The sequence below is a fragment of the Ursus arctos genome, unplaced genomic scaffold (genome assembly GCF_023065955.2).
Source record: "Ursus arctos isolate Adak ecotype North America unplaced genomic scaffold, UrsArc2.0 scaffold_16, whole genome shotgun sequence".
NCBI classification, from domain to species: Eukaryota; Metazoa; Chordata; class Mammalia; order Carnivora; family Ursidae; genus Ursus; species Ursus arctos.
In genome coordinates, this window is record NW_026622830.1 from 39,179,157 (window position 1) to 39,194,046 (window position 14,890).

Below are 14,890 nucleotides of genomic sequence, written 5' to 3' on the forward strand. Positions count from 1 at the left end.
AGTCAAGCATAGTCATGGTGAGTTTTTGCTGCCTGTACAAGTGTATACTTGGTTATCATTCCTGGTGGAATGACTGGGCAGCTGCAACCTCTTGCCTTTCAGCAAATCAAACAATTAGGGGCCAAAGGAGGGGGAGGCGTGTGTTTGGCTGTTGTCTGAAAACTTTTTTTGACAACAAAGAAGAGGCCAGCTTCAAAACTTTTAGAGAAGGTATTAGAAACTTGGAAGAGAAGTCCAGAGTGGAGAGCTCATGAAGAAGTGGGTCAACAACACCTTTCTTGAGAGCATAGGATGAACCTGTGGAAAACTCTTACCTGTGACTCTGTAGTGAAAAATGATTCAGAAATACTGGACTCTGCATATGGACAAGTTTTAGGAAAACTTAACCAATTTGTCTCTTTTTAATCTATTCCCTAGAGCAATATGTGATTTAAGAAATTATCTAAATATGACTAACATAATATAATAAAAAATCATTAAAAAAAAGAAATTATCTAAATAAATCCAAAAGAGCAATTTCAATTAAGTATGCAGTAAAAATCCGAAATGATAAGAAAACATATGTTATATTTCAACTCATAGAGCTTCTTCTTTCTTAGTGATATACAAAGTATAACAAAATAATGGTGTTTCTTGCAATTGATAGCTTCCTCAAATGGGGTATATAATTAAAAACAGTTAAATGGAAGGTGTATCAGGTAGCATGCTTTTGCTTGCAAATAATGGAAAATCTAACTAAAACTGACTAAACAAGAAGGAAAGTGTTGGCTCAGCAACTGAAACATTCTCAAGAGTGGGAGCACTTTACAGTTAATTTACACCAACAGCTCACTGATGTCAGAACTTTCCATCTCTCTCTCCTTATGGCCAAGGGGAATGTGTGCTACTTACTTAGGTCAATCAACACCTTCCCATGCAGCTGAGGATAGAGTCAGTTCCACCCAGCTGGCAAGGATGTTGCATAAGCAATGGGTAGATAGCAATGAACGTGGATAAGGAAGAGAGAAAGAAATTCTCACTTTGTAGGAAAGCATGAACCAAGAATCAAGGGTCAGGGAAATGCATGGGATGGTTATGATGTTGGCTTAGAGCTTATTGCCTTGGTTTTGGGGCACTATTAGAATCAAGATAAAGAAGGTGGTGGGTATTTCCTTCCTTGCCCTCAAATGGAGAAGTGGAAACAGACATTGAAGAGGATGGGAGGCATAGTCAACAGCCCTAAGGATTTCAGTGATTTTACAAATGTATTTGAAACCAACATGCTGGCTTAAGGAAGTATTTTCCATTTAGTGGCTCAATCTATTATTTCACAAAAGAAATATCCTCTCTCACTCTCCAAATCAAATGATTATTTTTCCCCCAAGAGAGCAAGTGCATGTTGACTTGGAAAAATAAGCCTAAAAGTCAAGTGCAAGGAAGCAAGTTTCTTATGGCTCTATGCTGGGGCCTGATTAGCACGGAGACTTTTTGCTCCTGGGGCTTCTGGAAGGAGAATATGGAGCCTTACAAATTAGGCTGGTGATGTCATTCCCCAAGTTCCACAGGTGACGGCTGAGTTATGTGCACTTGAAACAAACCAGGCTAATTGGCCTGGGTTTTGGTACAATCTATCATTCTTCCATGGGAGAGGACTTTTGTGGGAGGTGGTTATGTTAAATACAACTTAGAAATAAAGAAATCCCATGCTACTCACTTCTGGTGACATTATCAAAAATTTATTATGGCAAAGAACACAGACTATATGCTGTAAAATCCCTTAGCTTAGCTCACTTGCTCACCCTTTCTTTCTCAACCTCTCTCTCTCTTTTTCTCTCTCTCCCCCCTCCCTCATTCCCTCCTTCCTTCCCTCCCTCTCCTTCTCTCACAATAAAAAGTGATTAATGGAGGAGATTTAGTTTGGACGAATTGCATGCAAAGTTGTTTTACATCAAGTGAACTTTTCCCATGATATTGTGTTTCCATCTCTGCTTTATCATTGCTTTTTTGTTTGAATTAATGCAATAATATTACTAAAGCCATCCTCCATTACACGACCATTTGCCTTCACATTCAAGGCAACGATGTCATTTTCTAGATGAAGCTATTTGTCCTTGTTAAAACAGACAAGACGTTGGTACATTCAGACTCAATTACTAAGTTGCATGATTGATTCCAAGATATTGCTGGAAGGTGAGGCAAATGCAAGTTGCCATTAACTGTTCAGTATGTTCTCTTCTGCTAGATCGAACGGGGAAAAGACTCCTATAACTGGCCCTAAGACAGAAGCAGAAGATCATTAGATCAGTTCCCCAGGAGGCAGACGCTGAGACAGAGATTAGGGTGCACGATGCTTATTTAGGTGTGCCCTGGGGATACACACCTGGGGAAGAGAGAGGAGGGAAGCAGGAGTGGGCAGAGGGAAAGAGGAGCTCTGGAGCTGGTAGGGCCCTTCAGTGTTGCACTGAATTAAGCTAAGATGAGCCAAGCCTTCCCACTCTGTATTAATTAGTCTTTGGATGTGGACTCTCCTGGGAAGGGGCATGACCCCAAGTGGCATAGCCCTTTGCATCTGAGGCAATCCTTGAAAAGGTTGATAGTTGGAGACTGGCTACCAACAGTACTGCTGGGGTCTAGGCCTCAGATTCGAGGACAGTTGTCTCAACCAGGAGATGATTTGATCCTCTAGGGGACATCTGACAATGCAGAGGCATATTTTTTTTTATTATCATAACTGGGGGGATACCACTGGCATCAAGTGGATAGGGTCCAAGGATGCTGTGAACCATCTCACAATGCACCACATAACCACTAGCAACAAAGAATTATCTGGTCCAAAATATCAGTAGTGCCAAGACTGGTGCAGGGCAATAGTTCTCCTTGAAGTGAAGCTTGACTGAGTTATTACTACCTATCAGATACAGTGTCCTGTGTTCCTTATTTCCCCTGAGCCTCCCACGGACCCTTTAGTTTCCATTTACTAAGGAGGAGACTGATGCCCAGGGAAGTTCCATTAAGGGCCCAACAAGGTGAACTGGAAAGATGTCCAGGTGGGGTTTAAAGTGGGCTTGCTTGTCGAAAACATGGTATCTTCCAGCCTCTGCTTGATTGCTTGATGCATCGGGTCTCAACCCTCTCTCTTTCTCTGTCGCAAATACAAGATGGGTGGTGATGTTTACATGCTCAGTTCACTCGCATGGAATTCCTGAGGCACCAGCCATACACACACTTCCCTCTACTTCATTTAAAAGGCACAGTGGAACGTGAGTGAGCATGGCAAAAATGATAGGGATGACCCTGAGTCCTCTCTAATTTGTATTTGTATTTTTAAGTCGGCCATTTCTGACCTCTGGGCCCTTTCTATTAGTAACAAATTGCTTACAGTAAGCTTGCAGCTGGTTTTCACACGTAGAGAAAGGCCTGTCAGTGGTCTTGGTGAATGCCTTTAAAAAGACTAGAGTATTTCCAGGAGAATTTGCTTCATGCTATCTCTTCATGGTTCTGTGTCCTTGGATGTATTGAATCATTCAAGAACATTCTTCACAGTCTTATTCGCCCCTCTGGAACCCAAGGAATAATAATAATAAAAAAAAAGATCTCATTAATTCATTTAAAAGGTAGCTCCTATTTCATTTCAGAAACTGTCCTATTAGTATTTACTAGTAAAGGAATAAAAAAAAGAAATCTGTCACATTGCAGACATATAGGTGAGCTTAACAGAGTCCATTATTCCTCTTTCTACAATGAAGTCACATAAATTATGACTTTTTAAATAGGACATCCATGTAACGGGAATAAACAAGCAGTCTATAAAAATGTTAAGGAAAATAAAATGCAGTACACATTTAACCCAAAGATATAAAGAAAACAGACAGACATGTCATCATTACTGAGCTCAGTAATAATGTTTGGTATTACAGTCAACCACAGCTGCGGTGTTTGGATTCTTTGACATAGTATCAGTCACATTTTTTAAAAATTCCGTCATCGATTTCTACAGCACATTTCTATACAATGAATGCTATCATGTTCATTTTCAGCTGAAAAATAAGAAGACGAGAAAGATGAAAACAACTTGATTAAATTTACACAGAGGCACATTGGCAGAGGACATTGCTACGCTCAGTTCACGTTCCACCGTTAGCCTGATTTACAGCTAGCTCTCTCTTCGCATTTGTTCCTCGACTCTTTCAGTCAAATTCTTTACACATTTCTGGGTAACATACAGGGTCTTAGGCAGTTAGGGCTGCTCTAACAAACTGCCCTGGACTGAGTGGCTTCAACAACCAACATTTCTTTCTCACAGTCCTGGAGGCCGGGAAGTCTGAGATCCCCATACCCGCAGATCTGGTGTTTCGTGAAGGCCCCTTTCCTGGTTTGCAGATGGCTGTCCTCTCATTGTACCTTCAGGAGGGGAAAAACACAGAGTGCTAGCTGGCTCTCTTCCTCTTCTGATGAGAACTGGAACCCTATCATAGGATCTCCCCCACCCCCCACCAACTAACTCCCGAAGACCTCACCTCCAGATACCATCACATCAGGGCTTCAACATGTAAATTTGGGAAGACACAAACATTCAGTCCAATGCATATAGTTTAAGCATTAGTGCCTCTGTAAATGTTTAAAAACCGACTCCCAAAAAATGAGCATGTACACACACTCACACACACACATTTTAAATTTTACTGATAAAAAGAATGTATAGCACACAACTTACAAATAAAGATAGAATATACAATACACTTTATTATAAACTCTATACAGCTGATTGATTCTTCCAAAAAACTTTCGCAAACGTTATAAAAATTTTCTCTCTATAGCCAAGCTATGGTTTCAGTTGACCCACAAATATAGTCCAAGGTGAATGCTGATTGATATTTTCAGGTTTTAAGCCACTAACATGACATCACTTAACCTCCAGCTGGGATAGGACGCTCGGTTTCTATTATATATACATTTATAATTAATATATATTTATATGTTACATATAATACACATATTATATAAATGTATATAGCATTTATATTATATATGATATACATGACTTATACAAATGTATAATAGAGATAAGTCATCTCAGGAGCAGAGGCAATAGTAAAATGTGGGCAAAATAATTAGGCGATGAGATGATTTCTGAATATTTGTTTTAGATGTAAAATCTCATTGCAGGCTTATATGATTTAATTTCTTAATTATAACTGTTTAACAGTTGGTTCGCAAGATTCCTGGAAATTGGGCAGTTGGCTCTTGTGAACCGGTATGTGCTGCTGATAAGTTGTCAGTTGATCAAAAATGTCCATTTTCCGCAGTGTCTCCTACTCCAACTGAGGGGGGTTTTAGAGGTCCGAGCATGTGAATAGAGGGCATCCCATTATCAAGCAAACAGATGTTGAAATAGAGGATGTCAGGTTGGGTAGAGTTGTTCTTTTAAAATTCATTGTTATTTTTGTGGTTTATTCACAGGCATTTCCTTGCATCTCAACCGGCATTTATGGTAAGTGATCTAGCTTTTGATAATATTTGTATTTTTTTATTTTGTTGTTAAAGGTGAGGTTCACAAGAAAAATAAAAGGTTCTCTGTTGGATAGAGTTTGCTGTGATTTAAAGAGACTCAAAAGGCAGGTCGAATCCCATGGAGGAATCTCAAGAGGCCATTCAGATATTCTTTGGTGTTCTTGAATTTTGTGGTATTGGATACCATGTGTAATGATTTGATACACTGAGGCTTAATGTCTTTTGTTAAACAAAATATTTTGCTTTGGTAGGATTTGACCTGTAACAGGGTTTTCTTTAATAAAGTCAGGTTTTTCTCGTAGTTGAATCATAATGCATAAAATAAAGCCTAGCAGTATCATTATTTTGTGAATTACAAAATAATGGAAACATTCAAATGTACGTACATGCATGTGTCAGTATACTTAATTCTAAAAATATCCAAAGAAGTGACTGTTAATAAAAACAAATAATTTTAGTAAGCGGCAAATGGTTTTTTTTAGTGTTGACGGATTGTTTTAGATAATGACTGCTTCACTTACAGATGGAAGCAAAATGTTTTTATAATCACTTGTTTTCACTAACCTTAAGCTCTCGAAATATAATCCCACCTACAATGACATTTCCTGATGTGTTTTTTTCCTTAGGTCATTAATAAATATGTCTTACAATATAAAGGTAACATGGTGTTTAGTTGTCATTTTAGGGTTTGCTGATCAGGCAAAATAGATTAGACCCTTCTGAACTCAAACCTCTCACATGAAGGCCCTTAACCGAAAAACAAAATATGTACAAATGTGAGAAATAGTTTAAGTTCATTACTATAGGGAAGGGATACCTAGATTGATATCAAAGGTAGGAGATATTTTTCTTCTTAATATGATATTTCTTTTGAAGGTCTTGGAGAGAATAAAATGGAAAATATAGGCCTGAATCAAGTTAACTGGGGAAGCATTTGGCCACATCATTTAAGAATTTGGGAAATGCCTTTTTCCTCTCCAGATTGCACTATAGCCTATGTTTATGGAAACACCATGGACACTGGGCTGGAGAGGGCTAAACTGGACCATCTGCATAATCTCCATTATGGCCATTCTTTCAGCCTCACAGGTGCCCAGTTAGAAATCTTAAATATCTGCTTAAAGGAAACATGACATGCAAAGTTTTGCCTGGGCAAGAGCCCACAACTTCATTTCACCTTATCTGGAGTCAAATCAGACTCCAATGCAGAAATGGCTCCCCTCTCGAGAATGTTTTGTCATGACAATCTTGATTTTCCTTGACAACAAACAGACAAACAAGCAAACACCCGCTTGCCTAAAACAATACTATACATATCATTATTTTCTGTGTTTATTACCTTGTCAGATTGCTGATGTCTGTTTTATTTCTGAGAATCTATGGCAATGTGCAAAGAATTTCTGGTGAATTTAACATGTCACACTGAAAATGGGGGAAGGGAGAGGAAAAGAAGAGAAGTAAAGGACAGTGAGGAGGGAGCGTCAAGAGAGAATAGTAAGAACTAAATCAAACCTAAAGTGGCTCGTGGCTAATTTTAACCCTTGGACAGAGATTTCTGCTCAGACAGAATAATATGACCCAAAATATACTAACTTGTTTAGTAGTCCATTATGTTGGGTAGAAAGGAAATATTGAAGACTCCTGGGGAGGGCACTGAGTCACAGTCACGGGCTTGGAGGGCTGCCACCAGGCAAGCTTCACCAGTTTTCACAATGCCAGGTCCAAGCAAGTAGTTTTCAAGTCCTGGCTACTCCTTTCTTCCCCCCTCTATTTTTTGAGTAAATTTAAAAGTCAGGCTGATTTCCACAAAGTCAGGTGCCATTTTGTTTCTGTTAGCCCCACTGGAGCTTGAGGCCTACATCTATTTTTAGCTCCATGCGCTCCTGTTTTTGTAACTTTGTTAGATTACTCCAGTGCTCTTTAGTTGATGGACCACTTAGCATTTTGCAACTTGCATGTTATTCCCTACGTCCCTTGTGAAGTCATCGCTCTCTGATTAGTCCCTGATTCTCTCCCAGAACCCATGTATTATAGATCAGTCCTTTTCTCACTCTTGTCCAGTGCCCCCTGCTCTGCCTCCTTCATTATCCAAATCACTTTTACTTTTCTCTCTATTTATTGGGATTTGAAATCATCCTTTATTTAAGGAAACTGGTCCACAGCTAAAAAGAAAAGTTTGAAAAAGGAAGCAAACAAAAATTCCCAACAGTTTGTAAGTCATATGAGAATAGATTTAGAGTGAGTATTCAGAACAGTCTCTTGGTTCTAGCCTCCCCCTTCTTATTCCATATTCTACCTTGCTAGATTAATTTTTCTAAAATACCACTGGGTGCATGTTTCCCATCTGCTCAGGAGCCTTTGATCATATCCCATTACTTGCAGGTTAATAGTTACTCCTTTTAGACCGAACAATAGGTGCCTTATGTTATCTCCCTAAACCAGTGCTTTCAAAATATGTGAAGAGGGGGAGGAAATCTCTTCTCAAGAATGTGAATTGGTGTGCCAAGAAATTTATATGTACCTTTGTTTTTGCATCTTCATTTTTTTAAAGATTTTATTTATTTATTTGAAAAAGAGACAGAGAGAGAGCATGAGCAGGGGGAGGGGCAGAGTGAGAAGCAGACTCCCCGCTGAACAGGGAGCCCTACACGGGGCTCGATCCCAGGACCCCGAGATCACGACCTGAGCCGAAGGCAGATGCTAAACCGATTGAGCCACGCAAGCCCCCCTTGCATCTTTAAAAGGGTGATTTAGTTTGCAGCATTTCCTAAAGTTATTTGATCACTGTTCATTTTCTCAGCCCTCTCAGGACTAGTGTTTTCTCCCAGAATACAGTTTTAGAGATCTCTTTTCATGCAGCCACTGTGGACACATCTTCTGTCACCCACAAATAAGCCGATCAATCACAGAACGTGTTAGCTACTTGGCCAGGTCCAATCCTGTGTGCCTTCCTTACAGCACACTCACACACACTCACAGACTCATACACACACTCATACGCTCACACACTCATACCCATATGCGCACCGAAATCACACACACCATCACCACCACGCCCCTGATGTCCAAACAAAAACATACCACACACACTGATGCAGTTGAATAATAACCCCTGAGTAGTCTTCCTTGAATATGCCAACGCTTAGTGGTCATTGTTTGGCCCTGACGTCTCCAGACATGCTGTAGTTCCAGCCCACCTCCCTGCCTGCTGTGATTTCTCAGACAGTTGCTTGCTTTAGATTTACCTTCACTTTTAGATGTATGGCCCCCAAAGCCACTGTAACTCCCGTTCTATTAGAACAAAATTTTGACTATGGTAGAGCTATCTTTTGAAGGGGTTTGGCTATTTAATTGCCAAAAATGATCTCATACCAGGGTAATTTCAACAGTAAGCATTCCCATTTCATGGAAACTCAGACATCATCCCCACATTCGAAGCGCGTCTGGAGGATCTCATATACACCAGTACTTCAGAGGTCCTTCAGCCACAGAGGAAGCCCGTCCCCTCCCAGCCTCTCCCCACTCCTCAGCCTTTGAAGGACAGACCCTGACAGCAGCCAAGCCAGCTGCCCCTTCCTGCGAGACACAGACCGAAAACTATCCACCGTGCCGCACAACTGCATTTAAGAACAGACGCTGCCCGCTTTCAAGTTCTCCTGGAAGAGGAACCAGACTTTTCCACTCTGACTTTCAGCAACTGCTGCGGCTGTTCTAACGTCACACTTCCAGGATGGTTCCAGAGGGCACCAGACCGCCTGCTTACACTCAGGATGAAAAGCCACATTTGGTCAAATACCAAAGAAAGCTCTGTGTTACTTTTGGAAAAACAGATCCAGATGAGGCTTCCAGGGGCTCTAAAACTCCCAGATTCCTGTGAAAGATTTGAATTGGCTGCTACACCAGTCTCAGAGGGACACAGTTGAACTTCCTTGATGGACATTTCAGATCTCGTGCGTGCCTTCTGCCCTTTGGGCCTGACTTGGACACTTTGGTGCTAATAAGTCTAACAAAGGAGGCTAGACATGATACATGGCAATGGAATTTTTACTGAGAAGTGCACAGCAAGAATAATTTTAGTCCATTTTATGAGTCCATAGAGTTAACAGAAATGAAGTCCAGGTGGAAAAGTGTATCCCTGGAGTAATTGGGAAAATATTCTCTCTGGAGTCAAAGAAAAAATTTGAATCTTGCTTTCCAGGTACGAGGTGGTGCTTTTAGAGAGGAAAGACTTTCAGACGTTGAGTTATTGGCTGGAAATTTGCAGGGAAAAAGATATAAGTGCAGCATAACTTAGCTAAAGCAGCTTTCACATTTATTCAGCCTATTTCTGTTATCAGTGTGGAAGGCCTGTTTCTATCACATCACCTGGCCTCCCTCTGCTTTCCTTGAAATGCTGCCAGGACACAGCTTTTCTAATTGAATCCCTCATTTGCATTCAAGTTTGCTCTTTTGCTTCGAACTGGTAGAACGGAGACCAGCCCAATGTTTCTTTAACCTTATATTTACTCGGCAAATATTTTTAACACTACATCTGTCCAAATTCACAGACATGACTTGGAAAGAAACCAGGACATCCTCCAACGGCAATGCTAAGGGCATGCCCTCCGTCAGCTTTAAATGCTGACAGATTTCAGGGGGTGTGACAACCATTGCTGGCGATTCTGGGCTTGCTGAAAGAGTTACCTTATGTAATACACTTGGGAACCAGAGCAAAATTGACAAAAATGTGTGCCCCTCCGTTTCATCCCCCTGACAGCTCTCCCCTCCCTCTTGCTTTCTTCTTTTCTCTTTGATATTTCCATTTGCTTTGAAAACTTCCTTTCAGGTGGTCTAATGATGACTCTTTTCTCCCTCATAAATTCCCTTCTCTGACATCCTATGTTTTTTGTCCTGGTCACGTCATCCCCACTGTGCGAAGCCTTATTGTTCTTGGCAATCCTTGAGTTAATTGCTGGCTCTCAAAGCAAAGTAACATTAGAATCAGTGTAACTTACTTCCCCTTGGGAAAATGCAGTGCCGGGCCAAACCCATCTCAATTATATCACATTTGAATATTATTTTATAAACTGACCCTAATGAAGCACTTGAGAAATAGCTTAACGGACAATGAAATTCTAGCTATTAACGTGCTTTTAACCCTCTGAGTGCTTACCATTTGAGGAGACAGTTTTCGCAAATACACTCACACATGCACATTTATTCATTCGTCCCACAGAATGTGGTGAAACTCCCCTCTTGCTCTCTTGAAGCTACTTGGGTGTTTAATAATAAAATAGACATGCAACGAAGAAACTAAAAGGACCACCTTTGCTCTGGAAGATCGTTTCAAGTGTCCAGCACCCATATCTGCTAGTTCAGCGTACGTAAAAATGACAGTGAGACCCACAGGCACAGAGACCCCAGGGGACCTGTCAAAAGAGATGAAAATCCTGGAAACTTAGCTTTCTGGTGCTGCGGATATAGCAAACAGCCAGTGTCATTCTCCCTGCTGTTCTGTTCAAACTACACGATTTTAGGACTTAATTAAAAGATTAAGTGTTTCAAAAAGTAATAAAGATTGCAACGTGATTACTGTTTCGGAGGTGTGGATGTCTCCCTCCTCGCACTTGTGTCAAGGTAAAAATTTGACTGAAGCCTGTAAGGTGCAAATGAGTTCAAAGCAACCCTTCCTCAGAGATTGCCACTTACTGTCATGCTACATTAAAAAACAAAAACAAAAACAAAAACTTTCTTATAGAAAAAGTATTAAAACAGGAAGCCTTTTGGGGCGCCTGGGTGGCATAGCGGTTAAGCGTCTGCCTTGGGCTCAGGGCGTGATCCTGGCGTTATGGGATCGAGCCCCACATCAGGCTCCTCCGCTATGAGCCTGCTTCTTCCTCTCCCACTCCCCCTGCTTGTGTTCCCTCTCTCGCTGGCTGTCTCTATCTCTGTCAAATAAATAAATAAAATCTTAAAAAAAAAAAAAAAACACAGGAAGCCTTTTAAGGAAGTAAGAAAGCCACTTCAGTAAATTTTGGAGCCTGTGGGCGTAGTGGTAACTCTGGGGATATCTTTTAGCCACATTGAAAAATAGGTGCTCTATTAAGACGTTGTCCCTAGAGAACTGGTTGAAGGCATCTTAGAATTGACCACACTTTCCATTCTATCAGTGAAATAATTTCCATGCGCTTTGCTCATTCTTCTCATCCAGGCTTGAATGACATTCCTTTGTCTTGCCCCTTTTACATACTTGTATCTGAAGGGTGAGTTTAAATAAACATAGCTCAGCTCTCTTTCTGAAGGACTTAAAAAAAAAAAAATTCTGACAGTTCTCAGAGAAGTCAAGTATGCTTAGCTCTTTAGGACAATGATTTTCATGTCAAATCCTTTTTAGTCCATGATTCTATTTTTAAAATGCATCTTGAAATGCATTTGGATGAAACTATATTAGTTAGAGTAAAGCTAAGCTGCTGTAACAAAGAGACTCTAAAATAGAGTGGCTTAGTGAATAGAGATGTTTATTTCTCTCTGCTTAACAGTTCCAAAGTGAGCATTCTGCTTATGGGAGGATTTGTTCCACTCTGTCATTTAAGGAGGCAGAAAGCCACCATGGCGTCAAATAGTTGCTTTGCCTACCTTAAGCCATTGTTCTCGTGTATTTACCTGCCTTGGTTCCAGCAAAGGAAATGTGTATGATGGGCTCACGCCCTATCTTATGGCCCCTAGATGCAGAGAAACACTCGTCCCTTCCATCTGTTTTCCATTGGCGAGAAATTGGTCTCATGAATGTCTAGTGTGGAATCCACATTTCTGATTACAGTTCAGTTATGTGGAAAGAAGAGGACATTGAATTATGATGGATTCTAGATATCACTGCTCAAGAGGAAAAGTAAAGCAAATTAAATCCAGCAGGTCACTCATAGGTGACTTAGTTTGGGGCAGTGTCATCTACCCAGAATCAGTGAATATTTTTGAATACTGATGGTCCTAATTTTGTAAGAGTATTTGGTGATTTTGATAGCATGTACTTTATTAAAATGCCTATATAATCCTGAACCCTGAGAAATGGGAAAGTATGGAAATCTTAAGGCATCAGGACAGTGACTTATCATTAGTTGTTAGCGAGGATATTTAGACCTTAAGATCTGATCTCAATGATATTCACATTTTTTGTACCAAAATTTTCAGACATATAAGTGAAAACTAAAAATCAAATATTAAGAATGAAGAAATAATTGTATCATTTATTACATTTGTAATTTTGGCCCATTTCCATAAAAATCCTTGGAGGACTCAATTACAATTTGTTTCTGTAACACCTTATTCCCCTATAGCCATTAAAAACATACCTGAGATCCCAAGCAGGTATAGATCAGCATCCTGCATACCAAGGAACCCTAGGGAAATGTGACTATAGGAAAGAGTCTGATCATAATAGAGTAAAATATTACCAGGAGAGAGATGGGGAGAGAGAGAGAATGATAATATGAATGCAAATGTAAACCTCACGAACAGTCAAAGGAAGTCTCCTTAGAATCTTTAGAACTGCAGAAAATAGTTTTTTATACTTTGTCTCTCATTTCAGCCATGGTCAATAGGGAGAATTCACCAAAAGTGACTGAAAATGGAACTGAAATTAACAAATCCAACATGAAATTACCTCATGCGTATAATCTGGTCACCTAAATTTATTTCTAAATGTTTTAAATGAATCTAAGTTCACCTAAATCTTTCCAGATCTTCTTTCTAACCATCTACATTTTTGATAAAACTTATTTTCCCTTTACTTAAGCCTCCCTTCCTTTGGAACTTAGCTTGTGAGACTGGGCTCTGAGCTCTGTCTACCACCTAAGGCAAAGCCAGATATACAGTAGGTCTTGGTAAGTTTTTAATTAACAACTACAAAATAAACAGGTCCTCAATAAAATATAGGCAAATCAAATTTTAAAGTATAAAAACAATTGTATACCATGATCAAGTAGGATTTATCCTAGGTATGCAAGATAGTTAAACATTCCAAAATCAATTAATGCAACCCATCAAATCACTAATTTAAGAAAGAAAATCATATGATTATCAATGGATGTAGAAAAAGAATTTGACAAAATCTAACACCAATTCATGATAAAAACTGTGTAAACCAGAGGGGAACTTCCTCTACTTAGTAAAAACTATCTACAAAAACCTAGAGCTAACAGCACACTTAATGGCGAGAGACACAACCTTCCTTCTCAGGTCAGGTACAAGACAAGGATGTCCCCTCTCAGTACTTTTTTCAACATCACACGGAAAGTCCTTGCTAATGCAGTAAGGCAAGAAGAAATAGAACGTATACAGATTGGGAAGGTAGACAAAACTGTATTTGGAGATGACATGATCATTTTGTAGAAAATCTGAAAGAATTGACAAAAAACAAACACACAAACAAAAAGCCCCCTGGAACTAATATACAATTATAGCAAGGTTACAGGATAAAATTTAATATAAAAATGTCAATTTATATAAATAAATAACTGGAGAGATACTTCATGGATAAGACGACTCAATATTGTCAAGATGTCAGTTCTTCCCAATTTGATCTATAGACTGAATGTAATCCCAGTCAAAATACCAGCAAGTTGTTTTTGTGGATATTGACAAACCGGTTCTAGAGTTTATACGGAGAGGCAAAAGACCTAAAATAGCTAACACAGTATTGAAGAAGAAGAACTGTATTGAACACAGTATTGAAGGTTGGAGGACTGACACTACCCGATTTCAAAACATACTATAAAGCTGCTGTAGTCGAGACAGTGTATTTTGGTGAAATAATATATGAATAGGTCAGCAGAACAGAATAGACAGCCCAGAAATGGATGCAAATAAAGGTAGTCAGCTGATCTTTGACAAAGGAGTAAAAGCAATGCGATGGAGCAAAGGTAGTCTCTTCAACCAACGGTGCCGGCACACGGGACATCCACACGTAAAAGATGACTCTAGACAGAGACCTTACGCCTTTCACAAAAAAATAACTCAAAATGGATAATAGACTTAAATGTAAAAGGCAAAACTATAAAACCCCTAGAAGACACATTGGCAAAAACCTAGATGACCTTGGGTACGGTGATGCCTTTTTAGATACTGTACCAGTTTTTCTCAAGCCTCTTCAAAGGCTACGTTTGCTTCATGATTCTCGCGTCCTGCTCACCTGAGTGGTGACGTAGGTTTTTTGGTAACATGGTCTGTTTGTGTCTATGTGTGATCAGTCCTGAGAATCATGCATCGGAGGCCCAAGGAGTAATGGAGAATGAGGGTGGGTATCAAAATCACTGTGGTCATGAGTTTCAGGGTCCCATAGATCTAGGTTCAAATTCTGAGTCTGTCTCTTACTAGTTGTGTGTCCTCAGGCAAATTACTCTCCAGAACTTAGTGACCTCAGTTG

The 14,890-nt window shown here is 39.8% G+C and overlaps 1 protein-coding gene across 3 annotated transcripts in view; it reads left to right on the top strand.

Annotated features, from left to right (window-relative positions):
• Nucleotides 1–14,890, top strand: part of MACROD2 (mono-ADP ribosylhydrolase 2) — a 1,872,659-nt gene that overhangs the window by 1,294,549 nt on the left and 563,220 nt on the right. For all 3 annotated transcript variants that reach the window (XM_057312671.1, XM_057312670.1, XM_057312672.1), the window contains exon 7: nt 5,440–5,470. In XM_057312671.1, coding sequence (XP_057168654.1) covers nt 5,440–5,470 — 31 coding nt within the window. The remainder of the gene's footprint in view (nt 1–5,439; nt 5,471–14,890) is intronic.